Source organism: Bacillus rossius (genome assembly GCF_032445375.1).
Source record: "Bacillus rossius redtenbacheri isolate Brsri chromosome 4 unlocalized genomic scaffold, Brsri_v3 Brsri_v3_scf4_1, whole genome shotgun sequence".
NCBI classification, from domain to species: Eukaryota; Metazoa; Arthropoda; class Insecta; order Phasmatodea; family Bacillidae; genus Bacillus; species Bacillus rossius.
Window position 1 is genome coordinate 9,763,212 of NW_026962010.1, and position 22,745 is coordinate 9,785,956.

Genomic DNA, 22,745 nt, shown 5'->3' on the forward strand with positions numbered 1-22,745 from the left:
ATCAAACTCACATCTTTCTAGTCGCCTGGCAAACTACAACAGGATTTGGTAAGTCTTATCAAAGGGCTTGAACATAGAGCTGAGATGCTCATTTGTTGCATTAATCTAAAAATCCAAAACAAGGTCTTAATAAAGCTGCTGCCACACATTCCACGGGAATCAATAAGTCACATCTGTTTTCTGCATTTCAACGTAATTATCTACCCCATCACATCGCTTTAATCCTCTCCGAGAAACTGACCCCATACCTCATTATCTTTGTAATTATTGCACACTATCTCCTATACATTTTCCATTGCTTAGCATGAATAAATGAAAACAACTAATGACGACATAAAATACACCCAGATATTACCAGAGAACTCACCACATAATTTTCAATGTTGTCAAAACAGCAGATACAAAAACAAACAAAAAAGTCGATTCACAGAAGATAGAAAAGGACAATAAACTCTTTACTGTAAAAAAAAAAGGATGGTAAATATCAACCCAACACTGATGACTGATCAAAAACTTGGATAAATACAATACAAAACAAAGAACAGCAACAGTAACACAAATTATTTTTAAAAAAATGAGATAAAACAAAACTAAACAAAGCTTTAATGAACTAGTAAGTACGGAAAGGAATAATAGCACAGACACAGATATAAAGTATGTTCAGTTACAATAAAGACTGTAACAAATTCTCCAGCCTTACAGTTGGTGGCTGAATGAAAGAGAAACACACACAAAATAACCAGGTCTATCGTGTGCCTGTATATCCTGTAAATGAAAACTTATGATAACATAAAAGACAACTTTGAATGTTATCTTCACGTTGCAGAGCTGCCAACCTCAAATCACACCCATCAGTAATGGCAATTAGGTATATGAAAAAAGTACGCGTAAATCATGCACGATAAATTTTTCCTGGGGCATTATAACACACTCACAAGATAAAACAACGACAATAATATGCAAAAGAAAAAGAAAAATATGAATACAATGCAAATTAATACATAAAAAAATCTATTTGAACAATACAATCATCTGAATATGTAAGAAATATTAATAATTTTACTGGATATTTTGAATCTTCAATTCAATGTATTCAAAGTTAAACTTTAAAACAACTGTCTTTTTATTTGCTTCTTTTATCCTGGTTCGATAAGAAATGTCATGTAAACAAACAAGACAAACACAAGGACTTGTAAACAATAACTGCGTTCGTTACTTTCGTTTCTTCAGATGTAGCGAAAAAACGAAAATATAGATTTATTGCTAGTCACGGCTTTAAAATGTTCTGCATGTTTCTTTGATTCAATATGCCGTGTACAGTCTTCCCTTTCACCATGTGCAATCGAAAAGTCACACGCGCATACATTACAAAACCGTGGCGTTCCAAACATTTAAAAACGACAATCATGGCCATTCTTTTGAATATTTAAGTGGAAAGTTCTGAAGTCTTGCGTGTTTTTTCCCACAGATGCACATTATTCTGTCTCACGCTTCATTTCTACAACCGGCACTGAAGAACACAACACTATCGAAAAAAATAAAAACATTTTCACGTCTGTAGACACGACAAAAACCGGACAAAAACACTATGATGAAAAAAATGGCTTTCAAGAAATAAATTAATACAACACAGGTTAGCCAAAGTACCGTACAAAAATTATCGTGATGTAAGTAGCCTTCAAACGATAAGTCCGAGGATATGTACTAGTTGTATCGTACAACGGACGTAATACCATCCCATTATTATTTGAAAACACGAGAATTAATTTACTTATTTCGACAGTACATCGTACATGCGCACACTTACTAGTTCCGTTATTTGAGCAACCAACCGAAGTATTCAAACAGCGTTCACGAAACACGCACAGCAGAAACGTAAATTTTTCCGTTACCATGCAGCACAAAGCCTCGTTTCCGTAATAAACTAGCGATGTTCCGTAATTCCGTAATTCGGGGTTAAAATCCGTAATAATTACGGAAAATCCGTAATGGTTGGCAGCTCTGACGTTGTGACATGTTGCAAATAGCTATGGCAAACAGACTATAGCAGAGTTTGTACACAAAGACATTTTAAACAATCAACACTCACCTTGACCTAAAAACTTACTTCATAATTACAGTTAAAAAGTGTGAGTAAAAAATAACCACTACCAGGAACGGATATTGTATTGTGGCAGCACAATCGAGGGTATACGTAAAAAATTGGTTGTTTGTAAAGTCGGTTTACGGACGATAGTTTAACGTGACGTCATAACAAAACATTAATGAAATGATTGCATACTTTTATGAATAAAATTGAATAATTTTTCTTGAATTATCACTATTTTGTATGGATACAAGGGAGTAAAATGAAATCTACAATTAAATTGATAAATTTACTTTTATTTGCACTCATTAATTCAAATATGTTTATTACTTTAATGAACAGATTATTTTAACTATAATGTTTATACATATTTGCTATTTAACTTCTTCCAATCTGTGTTATTCTGTTAAGGATAGGACGATGATAGGAAAAGTAGGAAACGAATGGGAGTGTTTCAAGTTTAATGTGCCTCGAAAAAGTCAAATCGATAATGGTTCCAATCGAGTGGAAGAGAGATAGATGCGGCACAAGCGTACAATGAGCGTGATGGGGCAAAGCGTAACGGGACAATGTGCATAACGGGATAATGAGTCATCCTTTTTCGTGCGTGCAGCCAGCGTTCATCGATTTATTAGACGTCACGTAAAAAGTAAACGTAAGGAAATAATTTCAAAGCAAACAGATGCTAATCCTCCCTCCCCCACCCAACACCACCCACATTCGGGCCTGACCAATGTCTTCTGCTCATCCCTTCAGGATCCTCCCTAGCTGTTCCCGCGCCCCACTTACCTTCTTCACCACCTCTTCACTTGTTCCCCCTCTCCCCCAAAGATGCTTCAGAAGCAATACATAACTATACATAATCAGTTATGTTGAGTGCTATAAAATAACCTACGTAGCAGCAAGATGTATTAATTACAATATTTATTTATAAATAAATGGTTTGATGAGAATTTTTTTTTTTGCGGGTGACAGTAAAAATTTTCCACTTCTATTAAGAAATTTGAAGAACTGAAGGTTTATTTTTAACATAAATTTGTGTTACAATATTCTTACTGTAGCTAACCTAACTTAACAAACTAGTCTCACGATATCACAGTATTTTAATATGTACACCTACCCTAACAACTCAAAATAAAAGGAACTAGGCTACTGTGATTTTAATCTATATAATTAGGTACTTACTGCAATTTACAATCTGTCATTTCTCTTTAATTGAAAAATTCCATCTTAAGACATAAAAGTTTTTAATTTATGTAGGTATGTAGCATAATATTTTTATTAAAAAACTAAATAAAGTTTTCTCATTTTATTTTTCTATTTAAATTTGTTTTAAGTATCATTTTATTCTAAATATTATAGCCAATACATTATTGTTTATGAATCAGATATTCTGTTCTGCACTATTTAAGTTGAAATTTCAATTTCAAAAACCTGGTAGGTATTCAAATTTTTTATTCTCATCTTCTACAACGGAGAGGACCCAAGTTATAATTTTGAGAGGGATGATTTGGTGAGGGGGGGGGGGGGGGGGGGGGGCTGATGACCGGAGGGTTTAGGGTGGTAGGTATGGAATACCTCCCAGTTAAATATGGTCAGAAATTTTGAAAAGTAATAGCCCATTGCGCTATTTTAAACACATTTCTGACATCCATAAAAGTATTTTATATCTCTTAATAGACAATACTGCCACTTCTTTTACACCACCTCCTCAAACAGGTGCAGTAGAACAATTTAGCTGGAGTAACATGGTACTACTTCTGGTAACAAGAACGTTTTGCTGCAGAAGTTGTAGAACCAAGAGAACAAAGCTATCTTCTGCCATCTAATAGACTGGGATGAAAAAAATGCCTGGTTTGTGCACAAAAATCTTGAAGGTGACCAGTATCATTCTCTGGTTTATTTGGTGAGATACATTAAAAGTAAAAATAGAGAGCATAACATACAGAAAAAGTTCATGGCCAGATGGAAAAAATGGCACATAAGGTACATTTAAGCTTACATAAAAATGATACATACTACGTATACGGGTAGCGGGCAAAAGGCTTGTTACTGAGCAATAGTTAAACTGTGGGTAATTGCCTACAGCAGATGCTGTTCTGAAAAAGCAAAAGAAAACTAAAAATTGTATTTTTGAGTACTACTTGTACTTAAAAACACTATCTTAAGTATTTTTGATGTTGTTTACCTAACTCAACATACCATTCACATGATTTTAGATAAGAGTGATACGCTTGCAATTGGGCTTTTGCCCTATGGCAAGGATTTCCCCCCCCCCCCCCCCATAAACCTTATTCACCAATTCCTGAAGTTTTTTTCTCAAGTGCTTGCCTCCTCTCACAACTTGTGTCTTCCTCTTTCCGTTCATCTCCACTCCCTCTGGATCTTCCACTTATGATCCCTTGTTCCTCTATACCCCCATCTTTTCAACCTATCTTCCAGTTTTCCCCAGCCCCCCTCACAATTAAACAACTTAAACAGTTTCACCAGTTTTTTTTTACTTTCCTCCTCCTTTGCAGTGTGTCTTACCCCAGCTCTTTCAATATATTAGGTGGTCTGTGAGTTTCCCCCATTTTCCCTTCCCTTTTCCTCCACATCTAGTTGCCCTGCATTGTACCCTTTCCAGTTCTTTAATTTCCTTCCCTAGGTACGGGTCTCAGATTGCTGCAGCATATTCCATCAACAGCCTCACCAATACCCCACAAATACACTTTTTCTTTTACTCTCCATCCTGTCCCCTTTAGTGCCCTACCAATCAGCTGCAGCATCCTCCTCCCTTCTTTACTACACATTGCAACTGCTTCCTGCGTAATGCTTGCAATTATTTAATCCCACATGAATGAGCCCAGGGTTTTCCCTGTGTCTTACTTAACTAGTTATAGTCTAGAGTTTAAGATAGAGGAGGTAGTCATGGCATCAATTGCTGCCATGGCTGGCCAATCCCCGAGCAAAGCACACGATGCATGCTACCCTTACTGCAAGGCTGAAACCCAGCATGATCAGGCGTTAAGGCTTCGGCAAGGGACGCACCTAGATTCTTCCCTAACCCAGACCCCTCCCGAACAAATACACTTTGTTTTAGTTACCTAAGTTAGTGAAAAAAAAAATCGCTTTCCGGAACCCAGGTCACCCTATGGGGTTACTCCCAGGTATTTGTAGTTCTCTACCTCCTTTATCTCCAGCCTCTTCAAAAATATAGGTACTTGTTTTGCTAGGTACCTTTCTTCTCCTTGTGAATCTAATGACCTTAACAGTATTTAAAATGTAGCTGACCTAACTTAGCAGACTAGTTATTACCAACCTGTTCAAAATGGTAAACTAATGGTAAACATATGAAAATATTGTAATGTCATTTAACAGAATCATAAAAAATAATGAAAGGAACTAAGAAAAATAAAATTTTTAGAATTGGTTAAAGTTACATATTATGCGTCAAAGTTAATCCCTTGATCCCGATGGCATGATCCTGTATACTTTGTTCCTTTTGTACATAATACTTGCTGTTTTAATTAATTACGTTGAAAGATCCCAGACATAGCAAGAAACTTGTGATATAACAATTATTTTTGATTGTAATTTGAGTAAAAAAATTAAATTCCACAAGACCTGACATACTTACTTAATGTTTGTATTGTGATATTTTTGTTATGTTCACGATCTTTCAACGTACAAAATTAAATCAGCAATCATCATGTATCACATGATAAATTACACAGGATCATAACATCAGGATCAAGGGATAAACTTGGATACGTGATATGAAACAATTACCTCAGAATTTTATTTCAATTTTTCAGAACACCTTCTCAGAAAATTACTGAGTTATAGGATAGGAAGTGTTTTTTACAATTTGAGTTTGCATAGTCCTATACATGATAGCCTATAGTTAAGTACGTGTTGTCATGTTGTTCTACTATTAATGATTTATATTAACATTTATAACTTGAATGGCATGAGCTAAATAGTACAAATGGCACAACTGTTATTTTAGCTTATTAAAAAATTTAATAAAGTATTTTAAAAATTTAATCAACTTATGTCCAAAAAATTAAACCACATGTTTAGAAAGAGCAAATAAGAGTTACTCCCCTACCTTTTCATCAATTAAAACACAAAAATTTATCGCCTGAATAAATGTTTTTTACAAGCTGGACCAACGTTATAACAAACCAGGTCACTGGAAAGCGAATGACTTCATTCTTCCGCGATGACAGCTTAACCTAAAATAAACACTGCGCTAAACAACAAAAGTAGGCTACTTACAATACTCCCAGGGATTTGCTGGTTCCAAGTAGCCTGTCACCAATTCGTCATCTGATGGAAACGAAACTCCCCGTGATTGTTTATTCTCTGCTTTCTCTGTTTTCTTCTTCAAGCAAGGCGATAACGCATTCAAGGTCGGTGGTGCATCGGTAGCTTCGTGTTTTGATTCTTCACTCATATTTTAAGATTAGCGTGTTCCGGCACGTAATACTGTGGTATTCGTCATGTGAAAACAATGAAATCATTTATATCGCGAGCCCGTCATGTGCCTCACGTACATTCTTAGCACGAACAAACCAGCGCCATGTTCCAACCAGATGTTTTGCACTCGAGTCCTGCTGAGACAAAAAAAAACAGATGGACTCAACAATCTCGTCTCAGCTGGGCTCAGCTGTGTGCTTCCTTCGCGATCGCGATTGCGGGAGTTTTGTTTTTGTTCTGTAACGCTGTTTAGGTTAGCGGCCATTCTGAGAACTATAAAGATCTACTTTAAACATTAAGTAATATAAAAAAAATGCTTTCTCGTCTCAATTTTCTTCTTATAATTCATGTACAAGAAAAATGTAACAAAAAGTAATGTAATTAAATTAGTTAAATTTTAATTTTATGATGGCACTTCGGCGAAATGCCAGTGTCCACAACTTATTTTGTATCATCATATTTACTTTCTGGTTTGAGTTTTGTATGATATTTCAAACACATTTGTCCAAGATTATTTTTATTTATTGACAAAAATTTATAACTTGTACTATGGTTATTATAATATTGTTTATTTCATGCTTAACATATATTTTTTTTTAAATCTTAAAACAAAATAAAACATTTATAATGAAAATGTTGGTGCCCTTGTTTAGCACGTGTGCTTGTGAAGAAAATGAGTTTCTTGGTTATGTGAGGTTATGTTATTATCGTAAATCATATACGACCATGACGTAAATAGTTTACAAAATGGATTTATTTGTAATTAACAGATACTTAGGGGAAAGAAATGAAGGAATTCAAGAAGAGGGAGAACAACTAGATAGACTTCTTCAGAAAATAGAAGAAAGGAAAAAGAAGAAATTTGAAAACCAGGAACCGGACAAAATTCTTTTGAGTAGTCCACAACATAGCAGTGAGCTAAATAATGATTTTTCACAAGAAAACAATACAATTACTGACAGCTCCATTCAGCCTACAGATGATGATAACGTGGAAAATTTTCAGGGAAAAGAGAATGTAGATCTTAAAAGTTTTACTGTCATAGAAGCAAAGAAATTTAAAAATAACCAGAGATTTAAAAGCGTATTACCGCATTGGCTTGCAAATCCTGAAATAATCCCAACAAATTTAAAGGAACTGTCGACTCCGGTAGATGCTATGTCAGGACTTGATGAGGACTTGGTGGAGAAACTAAGGAAGGAAAACATTACTCATTTCTTTCCTGTACAATGTAAAGTAATTCCTTTCTTGCTGTCAGAACTCCGCAAAACTTCATTGTTTTGGCCATGTGATGTATGTGTGTCATCCCCAACTGGTAGCGGGAAAACTCTTGCCTTTGTACTTCCAATTGTACAGACCCTGAAAACACGAGTGGATCGTAAAATTAGAGCACTGGTGGTTCTACCTGTTCAAGATCTAGCTGCACAAGTGTATGAAGTTTTCAAATATTACTGCTCAGGCACAGACTTAAGGGTAGAGTTGACAACAACCAGAACTCCATTCCATCTAGAACAGAAGAAGCTTGTTAAGGAGAGTGTAGTGAATGGATTTTATAGCTGGGTAGATATTTTGGTGACCACGCCAGGGCGATTAGTTGGACACCTTCAAACCACGGCTGGATTTTCTTTGAAAAACTTGCAGTTCTTGGTAATAGACGAAGCAGACAGGGTGACTGATAAAGTCCAAAGTAACTGGTTGCATTACCTTAGACAGCACATTGATGAGGTCCACAAGGAACTGCCTCTGAGTGTCGCAACACTCCGGATGATTCCTCGGCCACCCCAGAAGTTGCTTTTTTCTGCAACCCTATCTCAGGATCCAGAAAAGTTGCATCAGCTCTCTCTGTTTCAACCAAAGCTGTTCACGTCCAGCACTGGAAGCGCTGGTGATGATCATCCAACAGAAGAAATTGGAGGTGCTTTGTCAGGAAAGTACGCAACACCACAAGAGCTTACAGAATATTATTGCATCACTAGTCCTGAAAAAAAGCCAGTTCTCTTGTACCACCTAATGCAAACAAAGAATTGGAAGCATGTAATCTGCTTCACGTACTCCCAAAAGATAAGCCACCGCCTGTATCGGCTGCTCCATCATATAAGTCAAGGAGAAATTGTGGTTATGGAAATATCGGCAGCCCTGAAACAAGCAGAGAGAGACTTGGTTCTCAGGCGGTTTGAGATGGGGGAAATTCACGTTCTAGTGAGCACAGATGCACTTGCCCGTGGCATGGATCTACCCAACGTGGACTGCGTTGTTTCGTACAGCATGCCAAAGTTCATGAGGAACTACATTCACAGAGTGGGTCGGACCGGGAGAGCAGGCAAGAGTGGTTCTGCAGTGACCTTTGTCACGCAGGGCGAGCAACGGCATTTCGTTGACATGCTCAAAAACGCTGGGAAGGAAATCGGAGAGTTGCCGGTGTCTGAGCAAGATCTGGGTTACCTATCTGAATGTTACCAGGCAGCGTGCAAGAAGTTGGGACAGGAAGTTCAAGGTGAAAAGGTCAAGGTCAACAGAAATGCTAAACTACAGAAAAGAGGTCTATCCACTAGAAACAACATAAGGAAGAAATCTAAAAAAAATCTTTTGGTCAGTTCTGCAAATAAGCTAGTATCTGAGAAAATTTCAATTTTAAATGCTCATGTAGACAATGAAAAACCAAAGGTACACAAAATGAAAACAGAAAAGCAGAACTCAATAATCACTAAGTCTGAAAAAGTGAAAAATATTAAAAGGAAGAAGGAAGTGGAAGTGACTAATGTTAAGAAGATAAAACTTTCTACGTAAAACATTTTCATAGCTGAGTAAGTTAGTAACCATTCAGAATTACCATTATCAATTGCCCCTCAGTTGTTTCAGTAAGATGTGTATCTCCCTTGCAAGTGTATACGAGGCTATAGTATCTCTTTCATACCGCAACTGAATTCTCTAGCCACGAAGACCACTTGTGATTTTAGCCCTTGTGCTTTGTGGCAGACATAAATGAGTTTTAAGAATGAAGGATTCCACTGTAATTTGATACTGATGTGGCTCTATTGCAACTTCGTAAACTTGACTTTAACTGTGGAGCCATGGCAGGTACCAAGCACAGGCATTGCCTACGACCACTTTACATGGCTTTCTGCTTTAATTTGGCCACTCATAATCCAACATCTTGAAGTAAACTTTTTAAAAATTTTGTTGCAATTTTGAGGAAATATTGAATGTTTATCATGGCAGCATGTTTTAGTATTGGAAATTTGGTGGAATAGTAGGTAACTGGAGTGAAATAGTTTGGTTAAAAGAAAGAGTGAATGATACCCAATATCCTATTTTTGTAGCTCTCCATCATTAATATTTTTAATGATTGATTATATATTCATAATTAAATGCACATCTTAACACACTTAATCAAGTTTTCAGCAAAAATGAAAGAAACTTTGTAGGTACTTGTTTCTCATCAGTGTTAAACTTTGTATATTAAATCAATTGAATATTTACATTTTCTGAAGCCTTGTATATGAGGTTATTTTCCTTAAGTTTTATGATACATAGTAATGGTTAAGGACATGATTATATGGTGTGTTGTGATGAAACCGAAATAACACTGCTAAGCTTGTCAATACACCATGTAATGCAAGTTAGTCCACCATTTATCACTGAAATGATATTATAAAAAAAAATGAAATCAATTAGCAGTTTTACAAAACTAGCTCAAATTACAAAAATTGTATTTAATGGTTAATAGTTTTAAGTGTACCTAATTTATTTACCATGACTTTTGTACCATGGTGTGTGAACTAAATGAATAGGAAAAGAAATATATTACGTTGTTTGATCTTGCATATTATATTAGTAACACATGTTTACACAAACTTATACATTTTTCAAACGGGCAACAATTTGCTGATTTATATTTATTTTTTCTGAGAATTTTTGTTGAAGATATGCTGATTACTAATAATTTGATTGTATAAAAGTATCACATGTCAGTCAAAATGAGAACTTTGAGGTTAAATAATAAATATTTTGTTTCATATTTGTTGAATAATACACCATTTTTATGAATAAAGAAATTAAGGCAATCTATAAAAATAAAAACTAAACACCAATATCTCCTGTTTTAAAAAAGAAATTTACTAAAAAATTTAAATAAAAAATTATTTAAATGCTTTATCACTTTAAAGGTCAAAAAGGAGTTGTTATTAAAACGCCAATGTTTTTGTAACAAAAACTTTACTAATAATATAAATTAATGCAAAAATGTTATGATAAATTATTTTACATTAGGTATTTACAGTTGTCATAATTCAGGTTTCTGAAATGTCAATGTTACATAATATAACATTTTGTATTGTTTACTAAGCATTACCTACTAACATCGGCCATCAGCGTCACCTTGAATGTTGGAGACTTTTCTGTGCATTTACACTAAATGGAGAATATATTGAAACTTCATTTTTTGTGATACTGGTAGATGTTTGGATCAGAGCAATACCTCTTTCAACACAGTTATTTACTATTTTAATTTGGCATACTTTCTCTTTATGATTTATGAAGTTGAGATCAGAAGGAAATAAGCACCTTTTTCTTTTCCATTTGTATGGAAGATGTCAAAGAATTCTGTTGTTCGCCAGTGAAGTACGTTGCTAGAACGATTTACTTTCTACTTTCTCAAGGGCCTTAGCCTTTGGTGAGCGCTATAGGTTTTTAACCATCTCACTTTTGGTGGTGTCACTGACACGGGAATCAAAGAGAGCCAGCCCAACCAAATGTTCAGAAAAGAATCACAAGTGACGTGAAATGCTTCAAAAGCAGCCTTCTTAACATTGCAATTGGGATAAGGTTCGATTTGCTTTGAAATAATGACATCATTCATAAAAGCCTTCCCAGCCATGGATGCCTCATTCCAATGCCAACCTTAGATGAGGGCTACGAATAAGCTTACTTCAGTTATTTCCTTTTCTTCTCCAGATGTAAGGGAGTGAATAGTTTTTCAGAGAATAAATAGCCTTTGCCATCCAACATGCGTTTGCAAACCACCTGGGGCTCAGAACTTTACTTTACCTGGGCTTGTACCTCCAAGAAAGACATTGCACAACTGCTAAAGCTGTATGTAGTCATCTCGAGGCTGCTTTGACAGCTGAGGATCCTCTCAAATGGCAGTAAAGTAGCTCACCATTTCTTACCTAAGCTTTTTCCTTTGGTCATTAGAGTTGAAATGGATCATTTCTGCCTTGGGAATGTATTTCCTTGTATATCTGAGACCAGTCTTTCTTTGAAATGCTTAAATATAGCAACATATGGACCCCCACTTGCTCCAAAAGCTGTGCTGAAAACAGATGAGAGAACAATTTCAAGTACATGGTTGCCTACATGGAGTCCACACAAGACGTCTTTAAACTCTCTTCAAGAATATCACATGCCCCACTCTTCGAGCCTGTATTGCCAGCTGTTGTGTCAAATACCAGAGCTCGCACATTTTTTTTCTCAGGTACCAATTATCCAGAGCGTTTAGGCAGCTTGGTCCTGTTCAGTCCCATGGTGAATCTTGCAGACTCCTAGTAATTTCTCGACCCCATCTCCGGTGACAAGTATCACCACTGTCAACCTTTTCAGTTCTCGAATTTCAGTACATAGGGACCACTAAACTTTCTCCAATTGATCCATATTTTGGTTTGATGACTTACTTTGCATAGTGGAACAAGGGCAGCAATGTGGAGATAAAATATTTTTAATTCTAATTTTTCTCGTGTCATTATGGACCACCCTAGTGTACGTGCACATTGTTTTCCTCAGGGACGTGTGCTGTGGAGGGCGGGAAGGCCTCGCAGACAGATGCCGGTGGACGTCACTGCTAACCAGCTGCGGACAGGGAGACCTGACAACACAGCACCTCCCACCACTGCAGCGTCGGGGGGTCATCGCGAGCAGCCCCCGTCGTCAGTTCCCGCTTGTCTGAGCGCTGGTGTCTCCTTCCTGATTGCATCGCATCCCGCATTCTCTTCTGCAGAGTTCCGAAGATGCTGGACGTGTATCATGCCGCTTTGTGAGTTGGCATTGCGTTGCGACAGGTTTCTTTGTGCGTTACGTGTTGGCACACTCTGCAAGGGTTTTCTATTTATTCATCAAGAAATATGTTTGGTTTTTTTTTTATCCAATATGGAAATTTTTTTATATAGAAAATGTTAAATAGCTGTATCATCAAGTTCAAATGCATTTTAAGGAAATACAGCTTTAAATATTGATTTGGAAAATGTGTTCAGAAAACTTGTGAAGTAAGTTACTGTGACAGGGTGAAAAAATTAATTAATATGCCATAATTTGTACCTAAGGAGGTAGGCTTTCACCATTAAGCATAATCTTGTTTAATTTCTTGTTGGCTCAGAGATAATGTTGATTTCAGATCGCTGCAGTGGTGGAATTATGGTAGGCTCCTTTATAAAGCATATTTTATAACACGGTAAGAGATCATTTTCAGCTTATCTTCAAATTAAGCAATTGATTTCAATTAATAATATAAGTAGGGATGTGCGAATCCTTGATTTTCAGTTCGGTTCGAATCCGATTCGAATCCCTGGCTATATTTGAGATATGAATCCAATTCGGAATATTAAGCACTGAATAATTAAAAATAACTGATTAATTTAAAAATAATGTGTGTTCTCTTTTTTCTAACTGTAACTACTGGCAATTATTTATTACACTGAGATTAAAATGTTTATAATTATGTAAACTTAATTAATAATAAACATTTTAAATATGAAAACCAAAACATATTCGATTCTCCAACTCAATCGTAATAAACTGCACTCCGCAGGGAAATCTCAGTTTTATAAACGTTTCAGCAAACGAAACCATTTTTTCTCCAATTAATAGCCAAGACGTTTTTTTCTTGTAGATATGTAATTGTTTTTAGTTTATTGTTTGCTATACGACAAAATTCGTAATTATAGTTTAAGCTCTCGAAATCTCGAAATTCTTTTAATGTTGTGTTAATTATTTAATTTAAATATCTTTCTTTGTTACAACATATTATAAATACTTACGTAATAGTAGCCTAATTTTATTTTTCACTTCTAGTATTTTTGAGCCGTATTAAATTAATTTATAACTTTTGTGAATATTCGTAATACTGTTTGAATCCATGTACGTACAATGATTCTGGGTTTGGGTAATTGAATTGGTCCATGCAAAAAGGGCTTCAGTCCATTTTTTCCGCAATTCCAGTTTGAATATGCAACATTACCTAAGAAGGTAGATACACATTTCTACGCCAAAAAGACTTCAGTCCAATGCACTGTTACCGTAGTAACAGACTGTTAATTTCACTGTTCCATGCAGCAAGGGCTTCAGTCCTGGACTGAAGCCCCTTTTGCATGGAATAAAGTTTGGGAATTTTTGTTGTAGCGGCGCACTATTGAAATATTCTGTGACATTATGTTTCCTAATCTGTTATTCAAAATGTTTATAACAAAAGAATGTTGAATATGCAGTTTGTTTGTTAAATGATGGTAAATTAGTAAGTTTTATACAAAGATATTGTTAAATAATGTCATCAGAAAGTGAAGGCACAGACAATGTAGAAGAAAGAGGTATAAAGAGGAAAAGTACACCATCTTTTGGAAAAGAAATATAAGAAAAACTGCAAGATGTAAAGGGGAGGAATACCTAACCTCCAAAGGCAATTTGATTCCAGCCAGAACAACAGGACCTCCATGCAGGTAGGTCTATAACTACCAATGTTATCTAAAGCTTGTATTTGTTATATACATTACAATATTAGGCACTTACTTATGTATTTCTGATATCAAGAGAATTAGTTTTAGTAGGCCTAAATCTCTCAATGCACTATATATATTTCCTTTATTTTCCAACAATCACAAAAATATTTATCGTTTTGTTTTCAGATGTCAGAGAATGAAGTGTTTTGAGAAGATCTCAGATGATGAAGCTATTGATGTGCTAAGACGTTTGCATGATTTGCCTACAAAAAATCAACAAGACACATTTATTCAATCTCTGATTGATATACATGATGTTGATCGCCGTCGACCTCGGAAGAAAGAGGGGGCAAGAATTGTTGACAAAGTTTACAAATACTATGTTATTATAGGCCATGTAAAGAGAGAGGTATGTTACAAAGCTTTCTTATCATTGTTTGCTATTACTGATAAACGAGTGAAGAGGATTAGAAAACTTGCTTTATTGGGCAAAAGTCCCGTTGATGAAAGAGGGAAAACATCAAGTGCTAACACACTTCCACCTGAAGTTCGGGAAAAAATCAGAAACCACATTCTTAGCTTTCCAGTTAAATGCACAAAATACACTGGTAAAACAAAATCATATCTCGATGCCAGACTGTCTGTAAAGTCCATGTATAATCTATTCAAAGATAAAAATCCTGACATTAACTGCAGTTATCAGTTTTTCATTAAGTTTTTCAATGAAAACTTTTCTCTATCATTTGGCAGACCCCAGGTTGATTGCTGCTGTACTTGTGAGGAGTTAAAACTTAAAATTAAAAGCCCTCACATAAATGAAGCAGCCAAGAGGTGTGCGGCAGCGGAACTAATGATTCACAGAAGGAGGGCAAAGAAGTTTTATAATGAACTTAAAAAAGAACGAGACTGCAAAACTGAACCACACGTTCTGTCCATCTGTATGGATTATATGCAAAATATTCAATTGCCACGAATCCCAGTTCAAGAGACTTTCTATATGAGGCAGTTAACAGTCAATGTTTGCTGCATACATAACATAAAGGAACATAGTGCTATGTTATACCTTTATCATGAGGGTACTGCCAACAAAGACCCAAATGAAGTGTGCTCACTTTTAACGGATTATTTGAACACGGTTCCTCCAGAAATTAAGGAGATAAGGATTTTCTCTGACAACTGTTCTGGCCAAAACAAAAACCACTCACTGGCACGTTTGTTATTGGCTTTAACACAAACTGGTCGATTTAATAAAATAGAACAGTTCTTCCCCATCAGGGGTCATTCGTTTCTCCCCTGTGACCGAGATTTTTCAATGATTAAAAGACAGCTGAGGAAACATGACCGTTTATATTCCTTAAGAGAAATCACTGAATTAGTAATCAAGAGCAGTAATAATAATAAGTTTATGGTGACACATGTGAAATCGGAACACATATTCGATTACAAAAATTGGTGGCCTCAATATTACAAAAAGTCTGTCGTTTCAGAAGAAACGCGCCCGAGATCAGTTCCGAAAGATGATAAGCAACAGTTTGGCATAAGTTCCTTCATGCATTTTTCTTTTAGTCAAGAAATGCCTGGAACAATTGTTGCACGAAAATTTATCAATGGTATGGTACTACATACTTTTTTGTTTGCGGCAAGCAATGACGAACCCCGAATTTCCACCATGCATTGCTTATCCAGAAGGGAAGGTCCCCATTAAAAAAAAGAAACTAGATGACATACGAAAACTTCTGCCCTATATTCCCGAGGAGCATAAACAATTTTACATTGATATTTCTAACTGGCCAACAGCTGAAAACATTGATTTGGAAGTACAAGATGATTAACTGGAGAACATTGATTTGTAGGTACAAGATGATTAACTGGAGAACATTGATTTGTAGGTACAAGATGATTAACTAACTGTATATAATTTAATTTTTGACACACTGTACATGAGTAAATAAACTAATATGTAGTAAAATATAACATATTGTATCTTCTTTTCTACCATTTTGTTGGATAAGAAACAATTAAAATAATATATATACTAAAATAACAATAAAATATAAAAGAGTGTTTAATAAAATACTTTTCCATGCAAAAATGGCTTCAGTCCAACATATTTTATAATTTTTTTTCGACAAACTATATACAAGAACAGTAATATAGATAATTCATATGAGTGGTGAAATTGTTAGGTACCATATTAAAAAAAGGTGTTATTATATTATTAAAATCTTCTGGCGCAGACAGTTTTTTGTGTTTTTCTCAAAAACACTTATTTAGGACTAAAGACCTTTTTGCATGGATCGATTCAATTGTGGATTCGAACTGTACCCGAAAATATCCGGTACTCGCACATCCCTAAATATAAGTTGTTTGTTCTGTAGTTTGTTAAGACTTCACAATGCTGTTATCAAAGATTCATGAATTAAATTAAGTGCTAGTGTTAGCCAACAGCATTTTAGTAAAAAAATTTCTCTTAAAATTTTATATATATATATATTTTAAAGTGGAAGATGCTATATCTAATTTGAATCGCTGTGAGGTAATTGGAAATTTCCTCGTAATCTGTATCCTGTGTTGTTTTTAATGTTAAAAATTAATCTGAACCATAAACAGGATATCTATACTTTAAATTAAATTTCACCATGTTGTTATTTTCATTTTATAATATTATCAATTGTGTGTTTATTTACCTTGATATCTAGTTTGTTAACAAAGTTTGTTTTACATGTGAACTACAGTAGAACTCTTGTTATAATGTTCTTGCTTATAATGTTTTCCTGTTTATAACATCATACTTTTTAAGTCCCAACATTTTCCCCATAAGGACAATGTATTTATTTACTGCATATAACGTTTTACAAATGATGCATTTCCTGCTTATTACATTTGCTTTCTAACATCCAACACTTATCCCATCTGTGAAGCTAAACATGCTGGAAGGTTTACTTTATTTTAACGTGTGTTTTTGTTATATCATAGATGTAGATTGTTCAAATAGGGACTGTATGCAAAAACAAAACAAAAAATGTAAGTGCGCCAGAACACTAGTGGTACACATTGGTGCTGATTAATGCTGTGTATTCAATATATCGACAGTACATAACGTTTGTAGTTATGTATCTGTTGGTACCCTTGTCTTGGGGGGGGGGGGGGGGGGGAATAAATCCTTTCGTTCCTTAGCATTCTAGTGTGTTTTCAAATATACTTCCTAGTCCTACAATATTTTAGTTGCTAACCATTCCATGATGGAAAAACAAAAAGTGTTTTGCATTGCTGATAAAAAGTTTAATTTATTTCATTCGTAAGTAGCAATTTCAAAATTACACATTTTCAAGTGGCGAAGGAATTGGAGATAAGTGTTCCCATTCTAAACGTCGTCATCTTGAATTGTGAGACAGTTTTGCGGAAATGTGTCAGTGTGTCTTTAAAGACAAATAAAATATAAGCTGGAAGCACAATGAAGTTGAAAAATTGTTGGCATAAAGCAATTTCAAGCCTCAAGTTTACATAACTTGTTAAGGGCCGATATTATGACCTCCGGCTAAATCCTCAGGTTAGCTAGCCCCCCCGGTTAGGCTAGCCTCCGGTTAACGAACGAGGGGTGTATTATGACCCATACTTAGCCTGCGGTTGGCTAACCGGAACCTGACGAAGCGTGTGGTGTAATAATGGGTGTGTTGGTAATGAAATAAACCAGAATTTGGTAACTTTTGTTGCAAGACAGTTTTTTTTTCTGGTAGAATGTTAGTCAGCTGTTTGTTTGTATTGTGATTCGGAATGTTTACAGCTGCAGTAAAGAAATATGCCGCGAACGTTATCTTGCAACAGATATAATTAAATTAACCAAAAACTACTTCGACGTCAAACCTGCTTTGTATTAAACCATAAAATTACAATTTACAATTCAAAACCGTGTGTTTTCAACTTTACTCTTGTATTGAAACTCATGATTTTGTTAGGTTATATATTAGGCCAAAACTAACGAAGTAATTCTATACAAACATGTAAATAGGGATGACATTTTTGCTAGAGAACACTTATTTCTTTCATAAATTTATTTCATAATCAAATAATATAGACCCTGTTTCGGGAAAATACCTACTTGTAGATTTTCATTTCACTGGTGTAGGTTTCATTTTTGTACTAATTGTTTCGTATCACGTATCCAAATTAATCCAATCCTGATGGAATTAGTTTGTGGTATAGGATGCTTGCTGTTTTAATTTAGTAGGTCGAGAGATCCTAGACATATTCACAGGAAATAATTATGATTGTAAAATGTATACGAAAGAAATACATTTTTACAAGACCTGACATAATTTGTTTGCATCGTGATATGTTAGGTATTTTGTGTTATGTACAGGATTTTTCAACATTCTAAATTAAAACAGCAAGTATAATGTAAAACAAGACCAACATATAAAGGGTCATGCCGATAGGATCAAGGGATAAACTTGGATACGGGAAACAGAATAATTCCAGTGCTGTTTTCGTTTTGCACTTGCGTGGCAGGTTGATAATAAGTACCTAAAGGTTTGTAAGATAGGGAAGGGATAATTGGGTAACATTTATTTTCACATTCAATTGTATTCATTGAATTAGAACCACGTCTGAAGTCATATGAAGTTCATTTCATTCCCGGCATATGTCCACTGTATTACGAATAAAAATTCACAGATACAACTTCCACGAAAACCCTAGTTTTGCAATTTTAAAATTCACTTATTTACACATATTCTTAAGCAGGAACATTTAAGTTTATATACATTGCATACGTTTATGTACTTCATGATCAATTAAAGTCAAATAATAATACACGACTCGACGAGAATAGAAAAGCGTGACTACACTTTCATGCCATGTAATTTTTAATAAAACTTTGACGAATACGGCGAAGCATATTATATTTAGTAATAAATTATTCCATCGCATCCTGCAAATATTCAATAGAATCCCTCAAATAGTCATCATCACTATCAACAACTAATCTCGCCTGATAAATCGCCATTTTATTTTCTGTTGCTTAGCCTCCGGTTAAGCAGCTAGCGGCCGGTTCATCCACCCGCTAGGTTAGCCGGAACTTTAACTGTAAGGTAGACGTTAACAGGGAGTCATAAAACCAAAATAAGAGCTAGCCTGCGGTTAAATTTTAGCCGGAACTTTAGCCGGGGGTCATAAAACTGGCCCTAAGTCTATTGGTAAAATGTTCGAACACTGACAAGTGCTAAATTGTTATTTCCTGCTTAATTTTTTGTTCCATAATGCCCCCCTCAAAAACCTTATAACAGGGTTCTACTGTATTTGCAAAATAATGTAAAAAAATTTCAGTGTTTCATTAGGTCTTCATTATGACTGACATATTGATACATAGAGAATTATCAACAGTAAAATTAAATTTTCTATATCAATATTTTGAATAATGATTATATGTAATATTTATTATTTAATTTTATAATAATATTTAATATATATAAAATTCAATTAATAATTAAATAATTTGGAATCAATGTCATCATGTTGTAATCAAAATTATCAGAATATTCAATTTATTTTGGCTAATCATTGTATCTTTCTAAGATTCTTAGGCAGCATAGTCATTTTATTCTACAATCCTTCCATATTTTTTACATCAGTCATGACATGATGTGATAAGAATACTATAAAAAAACATTGATTAAGTATATATCTTCACTAATTGAAATTAATGATACAGATATCACCGGTTTACACTGTAATAACAAATGTTTTATGTTTGTGTATAAGCAATAGATAAAGTTATATTGATAACACTTTTATATAAATAATTTAATAGAAATAAAAAGAAAACAATATGTATTTAAATTTAAAATATAGAAAATATTTGAGTAGTTTAAAAATTATAATGGGTTTTAAATTATTTATTATTTATATTATAGTTATTCAATAATATTATTTTTATCAACATTAGAGATAAGATCAGTATTTCAAACTTACTGAGAGTAGTTTTTGTAATTAATTGTCAATGTCAAAATTCTTGATGTCAGTGGCTGTCGTTTTATTAGAAGCTTCGGCCTGCTTCAAAATGCGTGATGCGAGCCGTGGGGTTTAACAAACCACAAGTGGATCTCTTTTGTGACAATCCTTAAAGGCTGATGACACAGTAAAAATTTCTACCCTCCAACATTTAAAACTGGAGTCAGCTCTGTGCGCAAACATCAAAATGTTTTTGCTCAGAAGGCTCACTTCTGCTGAGAGGGGCAGAAATGTAACATTTTTGTTTTGTATGAGTGCTAACGTCTGTTTCGTGTTGCCGTGGGTGGACTCAAGAAGCATGTGCAGACATTTCTGAATGTGCAAATGCCTCCATATGCGATTGATGCAGGATGTTTTGAAGATGTTCCGGTGCTTGGGGTTGGATGTTCAGTCCCTCCGATACTGGGTGCCAACTTGAGTGATCAAAGTTAATTTCAAGTTTACAAATTAACTTTGTGCAGAAGTTAGATTCTTGATCATTTATTTGGAGTTTAAACTTTGTTGACTTAACTAAGTCATAAATAAAGTTACATTTCTCGAAGAAGTTATTATTTTATTTTCTGGAAACCTTAGGTGTCTACCACTGGGGGGACTTCCCCCAGTAGATTACCACTCTGACTCCTTAAGTGAATTCCAAGCGTGTGCTACAGCTAGGTACAGAGGACGCTTGAGAACATGCTCTGAAGCGATAATAGCTATTAACAAAGATAAGTTGCTCTTGGAATGAGTACCTATATTGTAGGAGTTAATGAAGTGAAATCTTATAGCTAGGTACGATGGGGGAATTTGAATGAATAACGTTTTTCAAGATAAGTAGGCTTTGTAGTTTTTGTCTATAATGTAGTCTTAGCCATGTTTGATTATGATATAAATTTATAACAGTTTTAAAATTTTGAAAATTCACACAAAGCATATCAAGTTCAAAAATTCCATCCAGCACTTTGATGCATTATTTAATTTCAAAATTACATTAAAATTGAAAAGTTTAAGATATCTCAGACCAGAAATAAACTTTGATAGTGTGAAATGATTTAAAAGATATTTGAGGTGATCTGTCCAATATATTTCATGGAGAAAAGTGTAAGCTATTTGTCCAAATGATTCCTCCAACTCTATTGTCTAATACCTGTAGACTGAGACAAAAATTTTCCATTTTGACAGGGTTTTAGGACGCAGTAGGATTCAAAATTTGTATTTGATGCTCCAACATTACGTTCAAGATCTTTCTTGTATTCCCGGAAAGCAGTGCCCTGTAGAACCACCAGGGACGAGATACAAGGATGATTCAGGATACGTAGAACATCTCACAGGCAGGGTTATCAACAGAGTGTGCGAATCAAGGAAACTTACCAATACATATCTCATTTAAGAGCTGAACTTAATGGTATACTGTGTGCCTTGGATATATTTCGTGCCGAGGAAACTGAACTGCTTTGTCTAGCAAATCAGTTTTATTAATATTTTGGATAATCCTATGTGTAGATCCAAGATTTTATGGTGTTATAAAAAACACATTTTGTCATTAAAAATAGAGGATTTCATCTTTATCATCACTCAAAATTAAAACATGTGAAATAAGTGAAAATCAAGTACAATTAAGTTTACTACTTCATCAATTTGTGGTCTTTTAAATAGTCTACGTAAAGCATTACTACTTAATTATATTGATGAGAGTACGTTAAACAAAAAACTGCAACATAAATGTTAAATATCTTTATGCAATGTTCCTTATAGCAGAGAAAGTTATAAATATGCATATACAAAAGTACAGCTAATCAAATTTTTTGAAATGCAATGTTTAGAGCAAAAATTTTATGGTTTTACATTTTTACATTTTTCCTGTTATAGTTTTTATTTGTAAATAATCGTTTATTAATATATAACAAGATAAAAATAATAAATATTGTTATTGAAACTAATAAACCTTAATATATATTTTGTGTTTATGTGTTTAAGCTATTTCTAGTGACAACAAATTTTAAAAAATCTAATTTTAGTCATTATCTTATTATTTAAAAATGTTAACATGAAGTAAAAAATCAATATGCAATGTTAAATATCCAAAATAATTATACTTATACATTTCTTTGTGATGTTTCTGTGTAGGCCTTTAGCCACGTCTGTTCGGTATCTGAAATTTACTTTCTAAAAAATATATTTTTTATTTTTATGTAATATTTAGTTTTTTTAAAATAAAAACTAAATAATTATGAAATGTGTTGTATATATTATAAGACAAGTTAAGATAATTAGGGTGAATTTTGCTGCATTTTGTGTTTTACCCTGAATCATTGTTATGCGGTGCATTGACTTCCATTTTGGTGTTTTGTAGTGTATTAACTTCAATTTTCAGTTTTATTGCTATTTAGATTTTAATTTTTGTCTCTAGCTATATGCAATTGTTTTAACTAGAAACTTAGGTGTGCAATAGAAAGGCCAGATAAAGGAGCTAGATCATGACGTGATAGACCGGGGGGGGGGGG

General features: G+C 34.4%; 2 protein-coding genes across 4 annotated transcripts in view; one reads left to right on the forward strand and one right to left on the reverse strand.

Moving 5' to 3' along the window:
* The window catches only part of LOC134541641 (protein phosphatase 1 regulatory subunit 37), a 107,253-nt gene extending 100,471 nt beyond the window's left edge, over positions 1-6,782 (reverse strand). For all 3 annotated transcript variants that reach the window (XM_063385218.1, XM_063385217.1, XM_063385219.1), the window contains exon 1: positions 6,350-6,782. In XM_063385218.1, the coding sequence (XP_063241288.1) occupies positions 6,350-6,527 (178 nt within the window). In that variant the 5' untranslated portion in view covers positions 6,528-6,782. The remainder of the gene's footprint in view (positions 1-6,349) is intronic.
* Positions 6,783-7,097: 315 nt separating this feature from the next.
* Positions 7,098-12,546, forward strand: LOC134541643 (probable ATP-dependent RNA helicase Dbp73D). The gene is made up of 2 exons (XM_063385220.1): positions 7,098-9,354; positions 12,329-12,546. The coding sequence occupies exon 1, from the start codon at positions 7,298-7,300 to the stop codon at positions 9,335-9,337; it is 2,040 nt and encodes a 679-aa protein (XP_063241290.1). The 5' UTR covers positions 7,098-7,297; the 3' UTR covers positions 9,338-9,354; positions 12,329-12,546.
* Positions 12,547-22,745: the final 10,199 nt, after the last annotated feature.

Bases quoted from the DNA above. Each gene is read 5' to 3' on its own strand.
- LOC134541643 (XM_063385220.1), top strand. From the start codon at position 7,298: ATGGATTTATTTGTAATTAACAGATACTTAGGGGAAAGAAATGAAGGA.